Source organism: Antennarius striatus, chromosome 24, assembly GCF_040054535.1.
Source record: "Antennarius striatus isolate MH-2024 chromosome 24, ASM4005453v1, whole genome shotgun sequence".
Classification (NCBI taxonomy): domain Eukaryota; kingdom Metazoa; phylum Chordata; class Actinopteri; order Lophiiformes; family Antennariidae; genus Antennarius; species Antennarius striatus.
In genome coordinates this window covers 922,388-942,991 of record NC_090799.1, presented here as the reverse complement: position 1 = coordinate 942,991, position 20,604 = coordinate 922,388, and the positions used below count along the sequence as shown (strand labels likewise).

At 44.1% G+C, this 20,604-nt stretch overlaps 2 protein-coding genes across 2 annotated transcripts; one reads left to right on the top strand and one right to left on the bottom strand.

The window, feature by feature from the left end:
- Positions 1 to 125: 125 nt before the first annotated feature.
- gca (grancalcin) lies at positions 126 to 4,480 on the bottom strand. The gene is made up of 8 exons (XM_068309244.1): positions 4,327 to 4,480; positions 3,339 to 3,563; positions 3,144 to 3,213; positions 2,405 to 2,448; positions 2,132 to 2,279; positions 1,643 to 1,756; positions 1,496 to 1,554; positions 126 to 1,398 (listed from the first exon to the last, which is right to left on the bottom strand). The coding sequence occupies exons 1-8, from the start codon at positions 4,348 to 4,350 to the stop codon at positions 1,372 to 1,374; spliced, it is 711 nt and encodes a 236-aa protein (XP_068165345.1). The 5' UTR covers positions 4,351 to 4,480; the 3' UTR covers positions 126 to 1,371.
- Positions 4,481 to 14,209: 9,729 nt separating this feature from the next.
- On the top strand, positions 14,210 to 20,322 carry LOC137591461 (dipeptidyl peptidase 4-like). The gene is made up of 26 exons (XM_068309473.1): positions 14,210 to 14,894; positions 14,992 to 15,079; positions 15,445 to 15,534; positions 15,882 to 15,973; positions 16,050 to 16,124; positions 16,212 to 16,264; positions 16,427 to 16,496; positions 16,586 to 16,706; positions 16,785 to 16,939; positions 17,024 to 17,121; positions 17,201 to 17,330; positions 17,459 to 17,497; positions 17,625 to 17,723; positions 17,794 to 17,867; positions 18,006 to 18,056; positions 18,147 to 18,262; positions 18,336 to 18,383; positions 18,465 to 18,563; positions 18,654 to 18,723; positions 18,820 to 19,014; positions 19,153 to 19,207; positions 19,304 to 19,403; positions 19,475 to 19,533; positions 19,633 to 19,705; positions 19,880 to 19,953; positions 20,026 to 20,322. Exons 1-26 carry the CDS (start codon positions 14,892 to 14,894, stop codon positions 20,116 to 20,118), a joined length of 2,220 nt encoding a protein of 739 aa, XP_068165574.1. The 5' UTR covers positions 14,210 to 14,891; the 3' UTR covers positions 20,119 to 20,322.
- Positions 20,323 to 20,604: the final 282 nt, after the last annotated feature.

Genomic DNA, 20,604 nt, shown 5'->3' with positions numbered 1-20,604 from the left:
TGCAACACTTAACAGCTAATTTGAATGTTTCTGTTCTTAACTATATTTAAAGAAATCAAATATATTGTGTAAATAGACTGAGGGATGGGGGGTGAACAATTGTATAAATGAATAAACAGAATGCATACTGATTAAAAAGTATTTATTGTAAGGAAATAAGGATATAACGGGTGTGTGCAGAGGTTCGCTGCAGTTTTAACATGTTTTTTTGTTTTGTTTTTTTCCCAGCAGCAAAACGTTTGAACACGTTTGACACGCTTAGACCTCACCGCCACACGTGAACAGTGTTACAGACGATCGCTGCGAGCGAACAGTCGCTTTGGCTGTGAGCTCGTTTCAAACAGAAGCACACCGTCACAAATAATGCACAAAATGTTGGGTTATCAAAACCATTCAGTGTCGTCATAGCAACGTGCTCTCTGGTATTTATAATCAAAATGCTTTCCGTTAAGTTAGATATAAATGATTTCATATATTAGACATTCAGAGACTATAATGGCACAAGAGGTTAGAGGATTCTTTTGTTATCGGTTCAACTTTTAGCACAATTATTCTGACACTGGAGCGTTTTTTAAAAAAAATCTACACGTCAACAATGTCCAGATTTTCATTTCTATAAATATCTATTCCCCGATGACAAAACAGGATGTGAATGTATATCAATATGATTTCTACATGCTGGTTTGTCCCAGTTTAAAAAATGGTAGTTCTAATCCACAGGTGCAGTTTCACATTAAAAACATTTAACTGGCAAAATACAAGTTCACTTTCTAAGTCGTCACAGGAGTGCGTTTGTGAAAAAACAAGTTATTTTTGGCGATTATTTCTTTTTCTTTGACAGCAGATCGGTTTTAAATCTTGCAGGGAGCGGTAGAACAAGCTGGCGCTGTCAGAGGAAGACCTGCAGGCTTTTTTAAAAAGGGGTGAGTAAAAAGAATCAGATCGCTGCTGATGGAAAAAGGTCAATAACTTCCTGACTGCTTCTCTTTGTTGCCTCCAGGAGTGTTAAACCACAGCTGCTGTCACCTGCAGACGGAGCGGGACTTCAACCTTAAAGATGGCTACTTAAGAAACCAGGATATGCCTATTCTAATCTCTATATTCCCTTTAATCTAGATACATACTGTGTGTGTGTGTGTGTGTGTGTGTGTGTTGACACCTGATACATCTTCTGCACGTCCCTGTGTGACTTACAAGACTAAAGCATTACAGCAAGCGTTACAAGCAATGGGCGCTCTCCAGTCGCGGTTCATCGCCTTTCAGTCTGACGTACTGGCCTTTTGCTTCTGTGCGGCGACGGTCCAGAAGCCGCCGCTTGATCGGTTGTGTCGGGCGGCCGTGACCTCGCGGCGTTGGGACACGCAGCAGCACTTAGATGGCCATCGTGCAGAGGATAAACTGTTGATGGGAGGGGGGCAGAGAGACAGTCGTTCTGTAAATCAACAACAAGAAGCAGACCTTTCCTTTGGTGTTACGGTTTGCCGGGTGGACTTACGTCGTCGTACTGGAAGTTGACGGATCCCTGGCGCATGGTGTCTCTCTGCCTGAAGTTCTCTGTGACAGGAAGAGGAAAAACACTCAAAGCGGGAGTAATTTTTCTTGTGTATCTGGATTTAAGCGTCGGCTTGTCTCGGCGTCGCACCTGTGAGGGCGCGCAGCTTAACGCAGCACGCCACGTAGTCGTCGAAGAACACCCGTCCTCCTTTGTTGTAGCGCTTGAGGATGGCGTTGAGGGCCTGGGGGCTGATGCGATACCCTGATGGAGGGAAGGAGCATCAGGTTAGAGCGACGGTTGAACGGGACTTAAAAACAGTTTGAGCCGCGAAAAGCCAAACTCATCTTCTCAAGGTCGACCAAAAAATGAAATAAGATGTTATGTGTGGAGAAAGGTCAGGGTTCTCCTTTTATTATGATTTACACAAAGGTTAATCCTGACTGATTTATCAGTCGCTGCTTCCAGTCTGTTCCCTCACCGCTCCGCTGGGCTCAAACTGACTGTCAGTCAGAGACAGATTATCTCAATCTGGACGATTTAAAGCCTAAACGACTCCAATCAGGTTTCATTAAGACCACTAAACGTCCTAATAAACATCAGACGTGTTACCGCGTTAGAAACGCTTTAAACTCTCACCCATGGCGCTGATGGCCTGACTCAACTCGTGCGGCTCCACGGTTCCGCTCCGGTCCTGGTCGAACATCATGAAGTTCTGCTTCCAGCTGCTCAGAGCCACGAACAGCTCCTTGAACTCGTTGAAGCCCATCTTTCCCGTGTAGTCCCTCTGATGGACGTGTGGTTAAGTTAAATTATCTGCAGGGGTGAATGCAGCCGTTTAACCCGCTGCCACAGCGGGCCACGCCCACGGGGAACATATTTCTATGATGATGACGTTAAGGGAAAGGATACGTCGAGCATAGCGATCATGATCCGGCACGTCTCCAGGCTGAACGCTGTGGAGAAAGGGAAACGACTTAGTCACACTGACAGCTTTAGCGTTAGCGTCACTAGCATATTAAATAATGCAAAACGCCGTCCTGCGCTACAGGTGTGGAATCATCCCTCAGAGTTAGCTACCGAAATATATCCGCGATCAAAACCTGAATCTCCTGCTCCTCCACACTAATACTTTTGACTCGTCGGCTGCAGATGTGGTCTGAGAGGTTTTCACTTCCCTCCAGGGAATCCTCACCTGACTGTAAATGTTAAACATGACCTAACGCTGAGAAGAAATGACACATCAGAAGCCTGAAGGCTCACATGATTCACATCCATCAGTCGGGTCTTCCTCACACTCCAGTGGTTTGCAGCTGAGTGTGAAGAGGCTTTAACAGGAGTTATTACCGCCGGAGATGGTCGGCCGTGGTTTCCTGCTTTGAAGCATAGTTCTCTCCTGATTGGCATCGATTTTCCGTTTGGAGAGAGGTTCAATTGAACTCAAGGTTCAGGAGCAATGGAAAAATGGAGCGTGAGATCGGGAGGGATGTCTGGAATACACGTTTAGTCAGCTAGCTGCCGCCACAACCCCAAATCGTAACAAAAAAAACATCTGAAAAGTGTGCTTAAATGAAACTTAACTGCACTTAAAGATAGTTTAAAGCAGGAATCAGTCATCCTCAATTTGAGGAAGGGAAAGCGGTGAACTCACGGGTGTAGCTGCCGGTGAAACCAGACTGGGTCAGACACCTCTGGAGCTCCTCGGCATCCACCTCACCGTCCTCCACAGAACAAGAAGAGATCGTAAAAACTCGGTTTCATTCACCAAATCCACTTTATATCCTTCACACGCAACACAATCACCAGCATTGATGACTGAGGCGAGAGAACGTTGATCCACACCCACCTGGCCAGCTATGGCTGTAAAATAACCCCACATTGGATCATTGGCAGCTGGGGACGGGGCGCCGTAGGCCCCTGGATATCCTCCCCCATAGGGGGAATATCCTCCCATTGGCCCACCCATAGGCCCAGGCATGTGGCCTCCCATTGGCCCCCCTGGCATCCCTTGTGGCATTCCTGGCATGCCCGGCATACCTGGCATACCTGGCATGGGACCCCCATACTGAGGCTGAAAACAGTGGGGAGACAAAAAGCAGCACAGTAAGAATTATTTGTGAATTTAAAAAAAAAAAGCTTTTTCTCAAACATTTCATGCATTGACAGGAAAATCAATGCTTATAAACTGATAATCATGTGACCCACGTTAAATCCTGTAATGAGGAGGTCATAATGGACAACCCAAGAGGTGTCCAGCAGGTTTTAAATGACACCAGCTCTGTTTGTTCCTACAAACAATATATTTTCCACCTCATACTGACTGTTTAGACCATTCTCAGGCTTACTGAATGACTTGTGACCCACAAGAATTCGAATGAGTCACCAGAAGGTTACGTAAAAATAGAACAAGGTGTGTCTGTGGTTCCTGAGATCAATCAGTAACTCCCAGCAGCTATACATTAAACCAAACCCGTCATTATAGGGACAATAATCACTATTATAAAATAAAATGCCCTTTTCAGACTTTCAACAAGCAGGTTTAACTAGAAGACAGGTCCCCAGTCATTTCCACATGGCAAAGGTAATGTTGCTTAGTACACAATGTTGATTCCGGAAGACATAATTTTTGCTTTTATAGAAAAGGTTGTGTGGCTAAAATAAAACACACAGGGTTCCGTTGGATTGTGTAACCGCCTGCCTTATAATATTAATAATATTAATTGTGTAACAGCGCGTTTCGTGAATCCACTTGATCAACAGCCTCAGGCTAGTTTTCCTGCTAACACTGTAGCTCGCGTAGCCTCATTAATCAAGTTTCTGTACGATTTACTCACCCCGCCGTAGCCTGGATACGCCATTTGGTGTAACAGAGAAAAATGGCAAATGTTTATTATCTTTAAAACTGTTTAAACCCGGGTTATACGGGTTGGTTTAGATAGCCTGTTACACGGTTATAACTTCCGATAAGTCTGATCAGTTCTACGTCACATCCGCCTTGGTGAAGGTTGTCGGAAGTGCGTTACGTGATTGCGCGTATCAGCCAATAGTTGATAAGAGAAAGGAAAAGGCCCGCCTACCTGTTGTGTTGTTGTCGTCACTGCTGCCTTCAGGTGCACCACGTAAATTTAAAACCTTAAAACTACTGTCGACATCAATGTGAACCCACGAATTTTTGATTAAACATTGGAATTGGGGAATAAAAAATAAAATGAGTTTTGTTTTTTTTTTCATAAATACTCCTATTAACACGGGTATTTTTATTCATATTTTAATTTTCGTGATACAGGTACAGGATTTCTATAAAGATGTGTGAATACAGTCCGACTTTTTTTTACTGACCATGAAGTATTTCTGATGTTCTTCTTTTTTCTTGTGACGTTACTACATTTAATCCACAGTAAAATTGCGTTTTGACCTTTTCGCAGCACAGTATGACACCGAAACTGCTTCTCACGCAAAATAAAAGTACTTTTCTTCGTCTTTAAAAGCCGTTGATCCAGTCAAAGCGTTTTCATTAAACAAACAAAAAATATTTGTCTGTCCTGTGTGTCTTTGCTTTTACCACTAGATGGGGATTTGGGACTTTTCATAATCCCATATAAACAAAAACCAAAATGTGTTTTATTTCCACAACTTGACATAAATCCAATGTGTTCATTTAGTGTTCATAAAGGCAAACACAACTGAAAGTTCTTTTACATAAAACATATTAAGTCTTTTAACATGCAAAACATAATAAATTTGGAGTGCAAAAAAACAAAAAGAATTCATTAAAGTTTTGATAACATTAATATTTCTGTGTGCTTTCTTGCAATAAAATTTTTTCTTCAGTCACTTGTCTCCATTAATCTTTTTTTTTTTTTTTTTTTTTGCCAAACATCTGTTTTCCTTTTCCCATTTCCACACCACTTCAGAAAACACTCAGAGGAAATGTTCTGTGAATTGAAGTGAAACTCAGTGTATTATATACAAGAAACGCGTGAAGGATTCAGGATTCCACAGAAATGTACTATGATGTAGTAAATATTTCCCGCATGAATCCAAGGAAGGTGTCACAGTGGCTCTTTCACATATAATGTGATTTGGAAATGAAATAACAGCAACTTAAAATGCTGTAGATGTACAGCTTAAGTCAGATGGTTCTGATTCGGTTAAGTGTCAAATATGACGTATCTTTAAATCTTACTGATCCAGATCCTAAAGCAAAGTCATCAGCAAAACTATGGCTTTGCAAACTACTTTTAATTTACAGTGAATTTCAGTTTTAAATGATGGTTCTTTAATTGAATGTGTGTGGACTCTATATCTGTGTATTTAATTCCCTGTCGTGTAGGATGTGTTCAAACCCCTTATTCAAACCAAACCAGTGTTGTCACATTAGTCATTTCCTCAGTTTGAGGTATATTTTGTTTTTTTGTTTTATTTTGAATCTGATCTCAGGTCTCCTCACTAATCAGGAACCATTAGGTTCACCTGGGACGCCGTCCTCAGCTGCTAGCGATCAATTCAGAGGTTATTTAAGGACATGGAAGCGTCTCTGTTCAGTTGGTCTGTGTCAGGAGAGTCAACACCATCAGTTGGCTCGCCGTGTGTTGTGTTTGTGTCCGTCTGGGGTTGAATATTTTATAAAAAGGGGTTTCTTTCAAACTGTTTCGGGCCACGTCTACTGACTCCCATTTCAGTTTGGTTTGGGGTCTGAGTCGTGTTTATCACATTGATAGAATCAATGTGTGACTGTAGGGAAATCCTTTTCCTACCACCACCTTTTAGAAAACAAATGGTCCATTTTGGGGGGGATGTTTTCGTTCTACACGTGGAGTGGTTTTTAATTAGAGACCACAGACATGTTGGAGTTAAAATGGGAAACTTAACAATTGGGGGCTCGTCTGTGAAACGACATGAAAATAAACCTCACCAACCTCAAAATGAACTTTAAATGAGAGTCATTTGAAGACTTCCATCTGGGATGCACTCAACTCGTTTAGACAAATCCCATACAAATGATTTGGTGACAAGGCATTTCGAAAAAAGAATGCAATGAAATGAGCTCTCGTCACCAGTTGACTAGAGAAGGTCCTTACTGATGGATCTGGGGCTAAATCAGAACGTGGGGGTGAAAAGGGTGTCACCAACATTACAGATGCAGTAGAATTCAAACAACTTGATGTTGTAGTTCAAGCTCAACCAAATAGTTTGAGCAAAAAACAATACAGTTGGAATGCCAAGAGAGAAGGGGAAATGGAAATGGATCACTCAGCCATTTGAGGGAGCTGGAACATGACCAGCTCTCCATCAAGTCAACACTCTGATTTAGTTTGCAACAGAAAGCTTGTGCCACCGGTTCTGAGAAGGTGGACGAGTATTTCATATTATTGAGAGGGTTGTTGATTCTCTGAAACACCTAGAGGAGTTCAGACCAATGCCTTGCCAAAGTGTGTCAGTAGGAAAGACTGAGTGTTTATGCATCTTTGTTCTGGTGGTTAGAGTTCTGATTAAAGACTGGGAAAGAGATCGTCCTCTGTTCTAATGAACTGAATCCAGAAGAGTATCGTAGCTAGAAAAATAAAGAATGAAACTCCTGGAAATTTCAAATACACCAACACCAGAGTGTCACTTTTGCCAAACAAAGGGTCATATTGTTCATAAGAAGCCCAAAACAGTGGCATTGTTGGGGGTTTAGGTTTGCCTGGAGACAATGCCAGGAAGTAGTCTGTGACACTACGGCAAGACACAGCATCACAGCCCATCTTTCTGGGGGGGATGTTACCCTAAACTGAGGAAATAGAAAGCAGTGTCCTGAGTACATGGGAGTGGAGATGAATCGGTTTAAAGAACCATTGTCTCATGTGAAGTTAGAACCTGGTAGAGTCAACGGTCCTGTGGAGGTTGTCCAGAGGGATGGACTACCTGTGGAAAGGGATGGCATTCTCCCGGGGTAATGGCCTGGCTGGTGATAAGTTCACAAGCCATTGGCCAAACCCAACTGTTGTGGAAATGCCCAGAATAAAACAAGGTTTGGCAGAGAAAGATGTTGCACTTCAACTGGAGATGTCAGAGACCAGTCTGGTGGACTTCTCAGCCAAGTCTGTTTCACTGTTGGTGGGAGTGAGCGTGTTAATGGTAGGGATGTTGGGGGATCAGCTGGTCTCTCTGAGACGGTCTCATGTGATACCGACCCAGTGGACACCCATGAGTCCAGTTTCCTTTGGACGCCTCAAAGATGAACGGATCTGTCGAGGTTGCTGACAGTCCTAGAACAGTGGTCCCCAACGTTTTAAAAAACTAGATTCAAATGACTGCGCTGATGAGGTTCATTTTGAAACGCGGCGACTTGGATTCAGTGAATTCAACGTAATTCAAGCTCAACCAAATAGTTTGAGCAAAAAACAATAGAGTTGGAATGCCAAGAGAGAAGGGGAAATGGACATGGATCACTCAGCCGTTTATTTGAGGGAGCTGGAACATGACCAGCTCTCTATCAAGTCAACAATCTGATTTAGTGTTGACTCTGATTTAGTGTTGAACAAGTCAATAATAATATAGAAAATTGATTGGAGCCCTGAGCTTGTTTCTCTGTAACAAGCCGGTCCCATCTAGAGGTAATGGGGGACAATGACACTCCAAGTGTGTTTCATACATCCAGTCTACTCCGTAGTTTTGCTTTAGTTTCGGTCACTGCAAAAAATACCGCTTTTTGGGTAATTTCAGGATATTCTGCCTTGATTTTAATCCAGAAACTTATCACAGATGTTGTCAGAAATATGCTTTTAAGACCACCGTCATTTACAATGTCCAGCAGTTGATCTTCTCGATCAGACCAGGTGCGATTCATCTGGTTTGTTCACAAATGGGTCAAGGATCCATTCATTCGCACCCCATGGGTCTTTTGTGGTTGGAAGCCACGGCTCAAACTCTTCTGAAAGCATTGTTGTCGTGCACCAGCTGGGGGAATGATGGATCAGGCTCAGCCCCTTGTTAAATCCCCAATAATGTTTAAAACATGTCAAATATCCCTCGGTTCACTCGCCGTCCCCACCATTCCAGCTCGTCTTTAAATGCAGCAACTTTATCTACCAACCTGAAGACAATTGCCAATTTCCCCTCAAGTAACGGATGAAGTTCATTGAGTGGGTTGAGTTTGTCGCATAAATAGGCAAGTTTTGTGACTCATTCCTGGTCACTGAAATCAAAATGAAACTTCTTTAGACTGATAATAAAAAAAAAAGATTCAAACGTTCTTTGCATACTGGTACCTAGTGATTTTTTGGATTTTTGCAAAAACACTTTAATCTCATTCAAGCATTTTGCAGTTTTACATTAGATGAAAGCATTTAAGTGCCTCAGAAGATCTTTTCCAAAAAAAAACTGCAATCACATTTAACATTTAGAACATTTAGAACATTTTACAATTTTTCATTAGATGAAATTTCAAAAACACTAAACACCAATAAACAAAAGGAAACACAATATAAAAATTAGTGCATTATAACAGGAAGTTTGCAAAAGTGAGGTGGTCATCAACTAACGTACATAGGACGTTTTTGTAACACCAGATGTTCCTAAAGTTATTCAGGTCTTTTGTCAATTTATAGACACCAAGTTCTAGTTTTAAGCGACATCTGATGTTACAGCAGAAAACAGTAGCTGCTTCTTGAACGGTATTGTTTTCAGTTCTCCTCTTCCTGGTCACAGAAATTGCAAGTTTTGCCTCCCCAGAAATAAAATTTAAAAGCTGCCACTTTCTCTGATTCGATCTATTGTACCCAGCACCGTAGATGGATTTCCTGATACTAAAGTTTTCATTGAACAAGTTAAAAACATTTGTTAGAAGAGTGAAGAGCACTGAAGTCTCCCACACTCACTGAAAGTATGAAAGACTGTCTCCTGAAGGGGACAGAAGGGACACTGGCTGGACACCGCAAGGTTAAAAACAGAGATAAAGCATTGGAACCGACGGCACCATGCAAAATCCTCCACTGGAGGTCGGCTGTTTTTTTCTTGAGGGGGGGTTTGTACAGAAGTCTCCACTGTGGGTCAGGTCCATTTCCCATCCTCCTGTTGGCCCAGGTAGTGGGGGCTCTGTCACACAGGCTTCTCTTGTTGATCACTTTTACACATTGTCTGTACAGTATTTTTTTGTTGGCCGTGTGCAGGCTGATCTGTCGTTCATCTCCGAGGAGAGGACACTCCAGTTCTCCAAACAGGGGACTGATGTGGACCTCTGGGAAAGGATCTTTGCTGTCTGGCACAGTCCCTGTACTATAGTCCAGGAGGAGGCTTGTCTCCTTCCCGGAAAGTCTTTGCCTCCACAGTCGTAGCCCCCTCTGAGCCACCCTGGTGGACTGGATGTCCAGCAGGGAGCTCACAGCCTGGGTATCCGCCAGCGCAGGCCCGGCGTTGTCTACCAGTTGCTGGAGGGTCCTGGTCCTGGTTCTGCAAAGCGCTGCAGACAGCCCAGGTGTGGCTCCACTGCAGACATCCAGCCTGGCTCCATGCACTAGTGGTTCCTTCAGGAACCAGAACAGAGTCAGAGCTTTTTCCTGGGCTGCTTTTAAATAGGGCCCATGACTTAAAAACACCATGATAAAACGGAGGCAAACTGTTTAACTTTAGACACTTAGAGTCCATTAGAAACAGAGCAGCATCCAGGTCCAAGTGGCTCACACGTCTGAAGATGCAGCCGGCCACCTCTCTCCACGTCAGATCCACTGGTCTGGTCAGAAACCGCTGGATGAACTGTAATCTGAACGTGGCTGTTCTGCTAGCCAGGTGGATGAGGCCCTGTCCCCCCTCCTCTCTTGATAAAGACAACACTCCTTGAGGCACCCAATGCAGCCCATCCCAGAAAAAGTCAACAAGTTTGGTCTGGATTTGGGCTACAAACCCTGATGGGGGTTCCATACAGGCCAAGCGGTGCCACAGCTGTGAGGCCACCAGGTTGTTTATCACTAAAACTCGACCTCTGTACGACATTCTGGGGAGCAACTGTTTACATTTCTTTAGTTTCCCTTCTATTTTGTCAATGACGCCCTCCCAGTTCTTCCTGGTTCTTGTCTCATTTCCCAGGTACACACCGAGATATTTGAGACCATCAGTCTTCCAACACAAGTTTTGAGGAAGAACCGGGAGGTTGCCATGCCACTCGCCAACAGCAAGGGCTTCACTTTTGTTCCAGTTTACTTTTGCAGCAGTTAAAACATTGAATGAGTTTGTCAAACCCACCAGAACATTAATATCCCTCTGGTTTTTTATAAGAACAACAACATCATCAGCATAGGCAGATAAAAGAATGCTCTCTCTAACACCAGGTAAAATCAAACCATCGATGCTTTTGCGGATTTTACACAGGAGGGGTTCCAGAGAGAGTGCATAGAGCATCCCAGACAGAGCACAACTCTGCCGGATGCCCCGATGCACCCTGAAGGGGGCACACAAGCTGCCGTTAAATTCAGTACATTCTCAACGTCACTGTACAACACCTTGATCTTGGCAATGAACTCGGCGCTGAACCCAAACCTCTCCATAGTTGTCCAGAGGAAGCTGTGCTCAACACGGTCAAATGCGTTTTCCTGATCTAACGAAATGAGACCAGCGTTTATACCCAATGATCTGGACACCTCCAAAACATCACGAATTAGGTAGACATTGTCTGCCATGGACCTGCCGGGCACACAGTAGGTCTGATCCCGGTGGATGACCTGCTCCATAGCTTCCCTCAGCCTGGTAGCCAAAGCCTTGGACAGAACCTTGTAATCGGTGCAGAGCAGTGACACAGGGCGCCAGTTCTTGATGTCCTGCAGACTGCCTTTTTTAGGCAGGAGGGCAACGACCGCCCTCCGGCAGGACAGTGGCAAAGAGCCTGAGGATAGACTTTCAGTGAACACTTCCAGCATATCACATGCTAGAATGTCCCAGAAGGCTTTATAGAACTCGACCGTCAGACCATCGATACCCGGAGATCGTCGTCCCTGCATGTTCTGCAGGGCAGTGTGGAGTTCCTCTAACTCCAGCGGCCGGTCAAGTTGTGAATTTGTCTCCGTGGAGACCTGAGGTAGCTCTGCACAGAACTCCTCCAACAGTGGCTGGTTTTCCCGGTATTCACTGTCATACAAAGATGAATAAAAACTCACAGCTCGCCTTCTGATCTGTCCGGGCTCTGTCAGCTCCTGTTCTGTGTCAGACAGCAGGGAGTGGATCTCGTTGGTCTGTCCATGCTTCCTCTCCAGGCTGAAGAAGAAGCTAGAGGGAGCATCCATCTCGGTGATGTTTTGTACCCTGGATCGGACTAGGGCACCCTGTACTTTAGTATCCAACAGGTCGGCTAAAGCCATTCTTTTGGACTTGAGGATTTCAGTACACCTCTGATTTCCTGTGGAAGCGCTTGTCTCCAACTCCACAATTTCAGCCTCTAGGTGTGGCCCGTGGCCCGGTACTGGGTCAGGACCCAGTGGTTGGGGACCGCTGTCTTAGACTGTCTCAGAAGCAGCTCATCGCTCGTCAGCTCTTTACTTTTTATTATATTTCTTTTAACTTGATTTGAAAAAAGAAGACAAAATTTTGTAAAACATAAAAGTTTATCAGTCCAGACAAACCAAACTCCTCTGTAACCCAATGAGTGCCATTGTCGCACCTCTACCTTTGGTATCACACGTTTGCAGCCAATCGTTCAATGACACCTGGTGTCGGGTGGTGGCTATTTAAAGTTGATGTTTTCAACATAATATGGTTTTAATGCCCATTTAAACTTAAAGCAAGGTATTCTATAAGCAGCATTTACAGGGACTACAGGTCTCCTGACTCCTCAGGAACCAGTGGGTTCACCTGGGACGCCTCCACCCCCCCAGCTGATGGAGATCAGACTCCTTGACGAGGTGGAGGCTCCTGTTTGGACTCTTTTTTCTTTGTGTCTGTCCTACATGCAGGGTGTTCGCTGCTCTGTTTGACACATAACTCCACATTAAAACGCATGTTTAAAGTAACACCAGCGCTAAGAGTGCTTTGTGCTGCGGTACATTAAGCACACACACGTCATAAGGATGTTTAGAGAAACATCTCTGACCCATTTTCAGAGACTCCAAACAAAGATTTCCTGACAACCTCGAGCCAAGAATACCATTACAGCGCTGACACTCATGTTACGCCCGCCGGAGTAAAAACCAAGCGCACCCTTGGAGTAAACACCGGAGGATTCCATCGGATCACCGGTTCCGGTCCAAGGATTGCGATGATGTGCAAACAGAACATCTGAAGAAATCACTTTTTGCTTGCTGTGCTTCTTAGTAATCTTTTTTTTTTTAAAGAAATTAAGAGTCACTCCTTTCTATTAGTTTTTGATTTAATAGGGCAATATTTAGGAAAACATTGCGTGAAACTATTAATATACAGTATAAATATCTTTTTCACCTGTGCTCTGGAAAGTAAATGTGATGGAACCCATTCCAATACAGGAAACGATGATAAGTTCATTTAAAGTTCAGGCACGGCTTTTAACGACACCACTGACATTTGTCCGATCACTCCAACACTCTACCTGCTCAGTCGGACCAAATGTGTTGGATGTGACACCTAGAGATGATTCTGATGGCGTTTAGTGTCCGTTAAATGGAGGCATCTATGATGCAACGCTCTTCAAACAAGCCCGGCTGCATTAGGGGAAACATCCAGTGTCTGTCTGTTTGCTGAGGATGTCCGGTGTGAAAGGGACCGAGTGCAGAATATTCCTCATAAAGACACAGCTTGGTATTTGTTAAGCTTTTAACAGGCTTTTAACATTTACTGACTCCTTGGCACTTACAGTACGAACAAAGAGGGAAACTTCCACGCAACCTGGAGTAAAACCAGGTTGAGTGGAAGCTTGTTCTGTCATGTAAGCCGTCAATAAAATAATGAATTTATTCTTACCAAATTGGAAATTTCCCCATCCGTTAGCCTCACCTCACCAAAACAGGAAGAATATGAACAGTACAGTAAATGCAGCGTCTGCATTGTGCTGCATTATTGACACTTTATTAGCTTTGGTTCCTGTGAGGCTGTAACGCCATCCATCATCCGACGGACGTGTGAAGTCGTCTGAAGCGTCGATTCGGACCATTTCACTGAAAGTTTCTAGCAGCCGCTTGTGGCGAGGAAAAGTCAAATCTCTTTAATGAAGCGTTCGGTCTGGACTAAACACTGGTGAAGCAGACGACGACACCTGCACCGCCCGCGTGTTATTATGGGATAAGGCTAAACGCACAAATATAGTGTAACGGCAGAGCAAATACAAAACGGCGCCAAAGTCAGGTCCGCCTGTTCCACAGCGGCTTGATAGCTTTAGCCCACAGGCTAACCCATCGTACAGAAGTGAGCCAGCATTTTGTTTATTGCACAATAAATAAAAATGAACAATTATAAGACACGATGTGTTATTTCTTCTACTAAATATGATGCTAAAACACTTGTGCTGAAATATAGCCTGACAAAGAAAACAAGGCCAGAACCAGTCAATGACGTCACCAAGTCATAATAAATAAATATAATCCTCAAAATAATAAAAATATTGTAAAATTAATTAAAACTGAGAAGAAAACTTGTTAAAATTAACAATGTCGGCTAAAAAATTTAAATTTATACTCAGCTGCATGTCCACGTCTCTATAAAAACTTTTTCTAGAACGGATGGGAATAAAATGTGAAATTTTATAACTTTAAATTTAAGAAGAAGTCATTTGGCCTCACTTTTAAATGAACAGATCGATAATGGAGTGAGAGCTTCCTGTCTGTATTGATTGTCCTTGAGGTTCTAGATTCCCACACTGGGTCTGACAGCTGAAGGTCCCGTTGACGTGTGACGTCATTGTTCAACATGACCTGTAGAATTCTGTGCCAGTGTTAAGTTCCATATTTGACCATTTCTCCTTCATGCATAAGCCTGGTTTGGTCTTTGTGTGAAATATATTTTTGCAAACATCCACGTTATTTCACTCCTTTCACTTTTAACATCCCTGCGCGCTCCACGAAGCTTTACGCAGCAGAAGTGGCCAAAAACACGTCGCTTTCAATGCATTGGAATAATATTTACGGTGTGTTTAAGTCCGAATAAACATGTCACGTTCACACAGAATCCGGATTTGGCTCCACGTATGAATGAATGCCTGGTTTTTGATCAGTGGACAGTCTGGGAACAGGCTGGAAATGGAAAAGCCTCCTGAACACAGCTGGACCACCATAAAATCTGGCGAACTTTACTCCTTTGAGCTTTTATTGTCCCACCTTTGAAACTTCTCTTGAGATATTGTTTAACAGCTGAGCCAGAGATTCACACAACTTTGTTGTTTTCCGCGCGTCCAGCCGGTGGGATCGATGGTGTTCTGATTTATTGGAGGGATATTGGTCGTGTATTTCAGCTAAACGCAGGAAGGATGGTCGGTGCTGGATTTTTAATCTCACTTATTCAGATTACGCGTGGGTAACCTTCACAAAAGGCGTTTTTCTGATGTGCGTCTGCTCACTTGTGGTCAGGTTCCCGTCGCCAAGGTGCTCCTCGGAGTCTTTGGGGTCGCAGTGGTCGTTACTCTGATAGCGGTGCCAACTGCTCTGTATTTAAATGGTGAGTCTTCGCTTTTAAGTCATTTACATGTTGACTCAAGTGTTTCTTCATCCTGCGCGCCGTTATAAACGCATCTGAGAGAGAAGCGCATGACGCACGCGTCATTACGCGTAAGAAACGCGGAGCGAATCAAGATTAAAACGCATGGATTTCGACTTTTCTTTTTGTACCAAGGTGTTACATCACAAAGGTGGGGAGGAAGCGCAATTCAATATGTGCCTCAAAATAGTTTCGTATTCGCGCTGACGTCAGAATGCCTGCTGTCGTCAGCTCCAGGCTTTATAGCGCGTATTTCCTTTTATGATGATGACCATGAGTGTGAATAACTGTTAGGATATTTATGACTTTGGAAATATGTGCCTCAGATGATCAGAAGAGCGAGAGAACTTTCACCCTGGATGATGTCTTCAACACTTCCCTGAAGCCGAAGTCCTACAACCTGAGGTGGATCTCAGGTGGGGGAGAGTCGGACCTCTGGGGGCATCACCGGAGGATGTCATATCTTCTTATCTATCTGCCCCGGCGTCTGACATCTGTCTGGTTACTAATTCACTCAGAATGTGTCCCGATTTAATTTTCAGACCTGTGTGAACAGTAATTAATGACCCTGAGGATTTAATGCATGAATTGTTCGATAAATGACTCACTTTTACTTCATTGATTCATCTCTATCCATATTAAAACATCTCCGTGTGACCTGGGGTAACAGTAACGGGGTAAAGGATCACCCAGACATTCATGCGCCCCAGATGTTTAACCCCTCCTGACCTCACTGATGTCCTATTGACATCTTGCTCCACAGCTGACGAGTATCTTCACAAGTCCCAGGGTTCCGTCTTTCTGCACAAGGTGCCCTCGGGCGAGGCGTCAGAGTTCATAAGCAAAACCCTGTTTGTAAGTCCTCGTCCTCGTGTTCTCCTTCCGCCTCACATAAACAAACCCGTTCTAACTCTCATTGGGTCTCCAACAGGATGAAAATGAAGCGTACGACTACCAGCTGTCTGCCGACCGCAAATATGTCGCATTCATGAGCAACTACTCCAAGGTACTCGCTCAGCTCTGACCCACACTAATCCGGATGTATGTGCATCCTGAACTGAAGAGCATTGTGGGGTTTTTTTTTATGTTTTAGCTGTGGAGACATTCATTTACAGCCTCGTATTCACTTTATGATCGTGAAACAGGGTAAGTCCCTTACCCGTCCAATTTTTTTATTGCTTTATTTTTACCCAAGCAAAAAAAAGCATTTTGGACACGTCTGCACCAAAGTTGTGCACTTTATTAATGCAAATGCAGCATTAGCTTTAATTTCTAGAGGCGTAAACTTGCATTTTTATTAAATTTCAGCAAATATCTCGCGTCTGACATTCCTGATAAAGTCCAGTACTTCTCCTGGGCTCCTGTGGGGAACAAACTGGTGAGCTCAGACGGATGGACGGATGAGTTTTCACACATACCCGACTTTGAGCGACAGTTGGATGAGTGTATTTCTGTTCTTCTTGTCAGGCATATGTTTGGGGCAATAACGTCTACATAAAGCCTCGGCCTGAGTCGCCCCCGCAGCAGGTCACCCACAACGGCCGGGACAATCAGATATTTAATGGGATCCCCGACTGGGTGTACGAAGGTGGGGGTCCCGTCCCGTTTTAAATCAGTTATTCATCCTCAATTCAGACCTCTTAACGCCACGCTCTCGCTTTTCCAGAGGAGATGTTTTCATCCAATCAGGGCCTCTGGTGGTCACCTGGGGGGACGTTTGTGGCTTACGTTGAGTCCAACGACACCGAGGTCCACATGATAGAGTACACCTGGTACGGCGAGAACCAGTATCCCAGCACGGTCTCCATCCCCTACCCGAAGGTGGGACGTCCGGTTTCTCATCGTATTGTTCTATAACATCAGGCGTTCTTCATTAAACTTTACTATCTGGTGTTTTATGACCAGCCAGGAACTCCCAACCCCGTGGTGAAGCTGTTTGTCGTGGACGCTGATGACACCACAAACATCACTGAGGTGGTCGTTCCAAAAGTTTTCCGCTCGAGGTAAAAAGAAGGATTTTTTTGTTCGTCTTTTAGATCTCACCGAAGAGCTCAAGAGTCAAATTTTATTTACTTTCATCAGTGAACACTACCTGGCCACCGTTACCTGGGTAACCGACCAGCGAATCGCTGTCCAGTGGCTGGAGAGAGTACAGCAACACCTCACGCTTCAGATGTACAACTTCACGGGATCGCAATGGGAAGCTTTGGAGGTTAAACGCCAAGAAGTTCTATAAGTAGTAGAAAAGTGATGGCATGACATCAGTAAAGGTTTCATAAACGCTGGTTTTTATTGGCTATTTCATGCTTCAAAATAAAAAGCAATGAATGTCTTTTACAGTTTCAGTGGGTGAGCAGCTCCACCGGTTGGGTCGGGCGGGTACGTATTAAAAACAAGAGGAACAAGATTCTATTAAAAGACTGAGCAGCACCAAATACCGACCTCTGTCTCATATTTAAGCCTCTTTGTTAACTTTTTGGGCGCCAAATTTTCTCTACCTCCCAAGTTCTCTCCACCCGAGCCCGTTTTTGACGCCGATGGGAGAGGCTACTACCTGGTGATGAGCGACGACAAAGGATACAAACACATCCATCACACGGTCAGGGTAGGTGGGGGTTACTTTCAACGCAACGCCCTTCTGGAATACATTTGTGTAACGTGTTGACTTATTCCAGTATGGAATGGTCCATCCAATCACCTCTGGACAATGGGAAGTCATTGACATTCTGAAAGTGACAGCGGATAGCGTGTAAGTCTGAGGAAAAACACGCGTCAACCCTGAACAGCACACACTATCGCTCGGTGGAAACATGCAAAATAATCCCAGACTGAATAGAAGAATTAGCTAAATGCTAATGCTAATGGTGACCTTGAATTATTTCCCCAGGTTTTATTCCAGTAATGAAGGAGGGAAGCCAGGAGTGAGACACGTGTACCAGTAAGAGTCTTTATGGTTCGTGTTAGACGTGTGAAGACGACATGATGATCCAGGTTACCATGTGTGTGTGTGTGTGTGTGTGTGTGTCAGGCAGACTAAAACTGGTACGATAAAGTGTCTGACGTGTGATTTCCGTGGAGAAGACTGTCAGTATAACTCCGCCTACTTCAGCCACGACACTTCCTTCTACCTCCTGAGGTGCAGAGGTCAGTTTCACCGTTTGTGCAACAAATGAGACGCAAATGAACAGAAATATAACGGCTTCAGTTTGATTCAAAGGTCCGGGCACGCCACAGCAGGTCCTCATGGACACCAGGACCAATCAGGGTAATTGATAAACTAGTAAACAAAAGCAACACCGATGGGTTAAACGGAGGTAAACCGGGTTCTCTGTTTCCTCCTCTGCAGAGGTGAAGGTCCTGGAGGACAACAAGGACTTCACCAGCCTGATATCTGGAGTCGGGATGCCCAAGATGCGCCGAGCCCACATCAAGCTGGGAGGATTCGGTGGGTCCATCCATCCATCCCATCCAATCATCCATCCATCCTTCTTCCTAAATAACCAGCAATTGGTTCTTGTGGTTCTGTTTCCGACAGACTTCTGGTACCAGATGTATTTGCCTCCTGGTTTTGACAAATCCAAGAAGTACCCTTTACTGATAGACGTGTGAGGATTTCAAGCTAAATAACTTTATAATAAAACACGAATTACGTTCAAAAGGAAGATTAAGTCACACACACCCCCCCCATCTCGATCATCCAGGTACGCTGGGCCTTGCAGCCAGCAGGTGGACTACATCTACAGGGTGGACTGGTCCACCTACCTGGCCAGCACCGAGAAAATCATCGTGGCAAGCTTCGACGGACGAGGCAGCGGTTACCAGGGCGACGCTGTAATGCACGCAATCTACAAACGTCTGGGAACCTATGAGGTGGAAGATCAAATAGAAGCAGCCAGGTAATGAAAGCAAACACTCTCCCCTCCCCAGAGGAGCTAGATTAAACTGGATTGGACTCGTTCCTGGGGGGGCAAAACGCAAGACGACATTTAAGGACTTTTGAGGCCCCCGATTTAAATGACTCATCCTGTTTTTAGGGAATTCATCAAAATGGGCTTCATTGACAAAGACAGAGTGGCGATTTGGGGCTGGGTAAGTCCTCACCAAGCTGACGTGAAGGCGTGGACAGACTCACACCCCGCAGGGGCAATAAAGTCCATTAATGTTTCACCGCTCCGTTTCTCTCAGTCTTACGGGGGGTACGTGACGTCAATGGCTTTGGGATCCGGAAGCAAAGTTTTCAAATGTGGAATGGCGGTCGCTCCGGTCTCCAAGTGGTTCTATTACGGTACGTTAAAGTCACTCCAAGACGTCTTCGGATGAAACACAACCTGCAAACAAACACCTCGTCCCTTCCAGATTCCATCTACACCGAGCGCTACATGATGGAGCCGTCACAGAACTACGCCGCCTACGCCGTGAGTTTCACACCGTCTCTAATCTCCCGTGTCAGGCGGTCATAACCAGTTATGACATCATTTATGCTCGACAATAAACGCCCACCTGATTGTGTGCAGACCTCAACGGTGACCGGCAGGGCCAGCAATTTCCATTCGGTGCAGTACCTTCTGGTTCACGGCACAGCCGATGGTGAGTCAGTTGGTTTTTAGGGATTGAAGGATGATTTATTGGTGCGTTTTACTTTCGATTTCATGTTGCGGTTAATGATTTGTTCACTTCTCGCGACGTCATCCAAAAAAAAAAACCTAAAGGAAATGAATGTCTTGCAGCTCCAGAAAATGATTTTGCCGTTTTGTCGTCTAGATAACGTCCATTTCCAGCAGGCGGCAGAGATCTCTGAAGCTCTGGTGGAGGAGCAGGTGGATTTCGAGGCGATGGTCAGTGAAAAAGAAACTAGAAATTAATAATGAAGGTGATAAAATATTAACATCGTCGTCTTCTTCTCTCAGTGGTACACAGACAAAGATCACGGACTCGGCGGTTCGGCCTATCAGCACGTCTACACCCACATGACTCACTTCCTGCTGAGGTGTTTCGCGTGAAATCTCCGAGAATCAGAACGTTTCAGGAATGAATTTATTTCTAAATGCAGCTTAATTATTAATGGGGGGAATCTACAACTTAATGTGATGTGAAATATTTTTTTCGTGTGTCAGCTTCGCTGTAAATTGTTTTTATTTGTAACACTAGAAAATTACAAAGTTCATTTTTATTTGTTTTGATGGATTTAACTGTTAACTTGACCTCTGGAGGAACTCAAATGTAATTTAAAGACTGTCGACTAACTTTTGTTAATTGTTGTTTTTTTCTAAATAAAGAATTAAACAATGAAAACTGTTTGAAACATGTGTTTGTGTAATATAAAAATAAATAAAATATAAAAAATCTATGTGTAATAGTTTAGCATATTAGCATTTGCTAACAAGCACCAAACGCATGAATCTAAATTAAAACAAAAACCAAATTAATGACACAGAACTAATGAAATTACAACGTTTTGTGAATTAAAGTCATAATTCAGTCCAATT

What these genes read in the sequence shown, in the direction of transcription:
- LOC137591461 (XM_068309473.1), top strand. An exon ending in CCCCGACTGGGTGTACGAAG is followed by an intron (nt 16,707 to 16,784) that starts GTGGGGGTCCCG and finishes TCGCTTTTCCAG; the next exon opens with AGGAGATGTTTTCATCCAAT. An exon ending in CTACCTCCTGAGGTGCAGAG is followed by an intron (nt 18,263 to 18,335) that starts GTCAGTTTCACC and finishes TTTGATTCAAAG; the next exon opens with GTCCGGGCACGCCACAGCAG.
- gca (XM_068309244.1), bottom strand. Translation starts at nt 4,350, where the DNA reads ATGGCGTATCCAGGCTACGGCGGG. An exon ending in CGTATCCAGGCTACGGCGGG is followed by an intron (nt 3,564 to 4,326) that starts GTGAGTAAATCG and finishes CACTGTTTTCAG; the next exon opens with CCTCAGTATGGGGGTCCCAT. An exon ending in TTTCACCGGCAGCTACACCC is followed by an intron (nt 2,449 to 3,143) that starts GTGAGTTCACCG and finishes CTTTCTCCACAG; the next exon opens with CGTTCAGCCTGGAGACGTGC.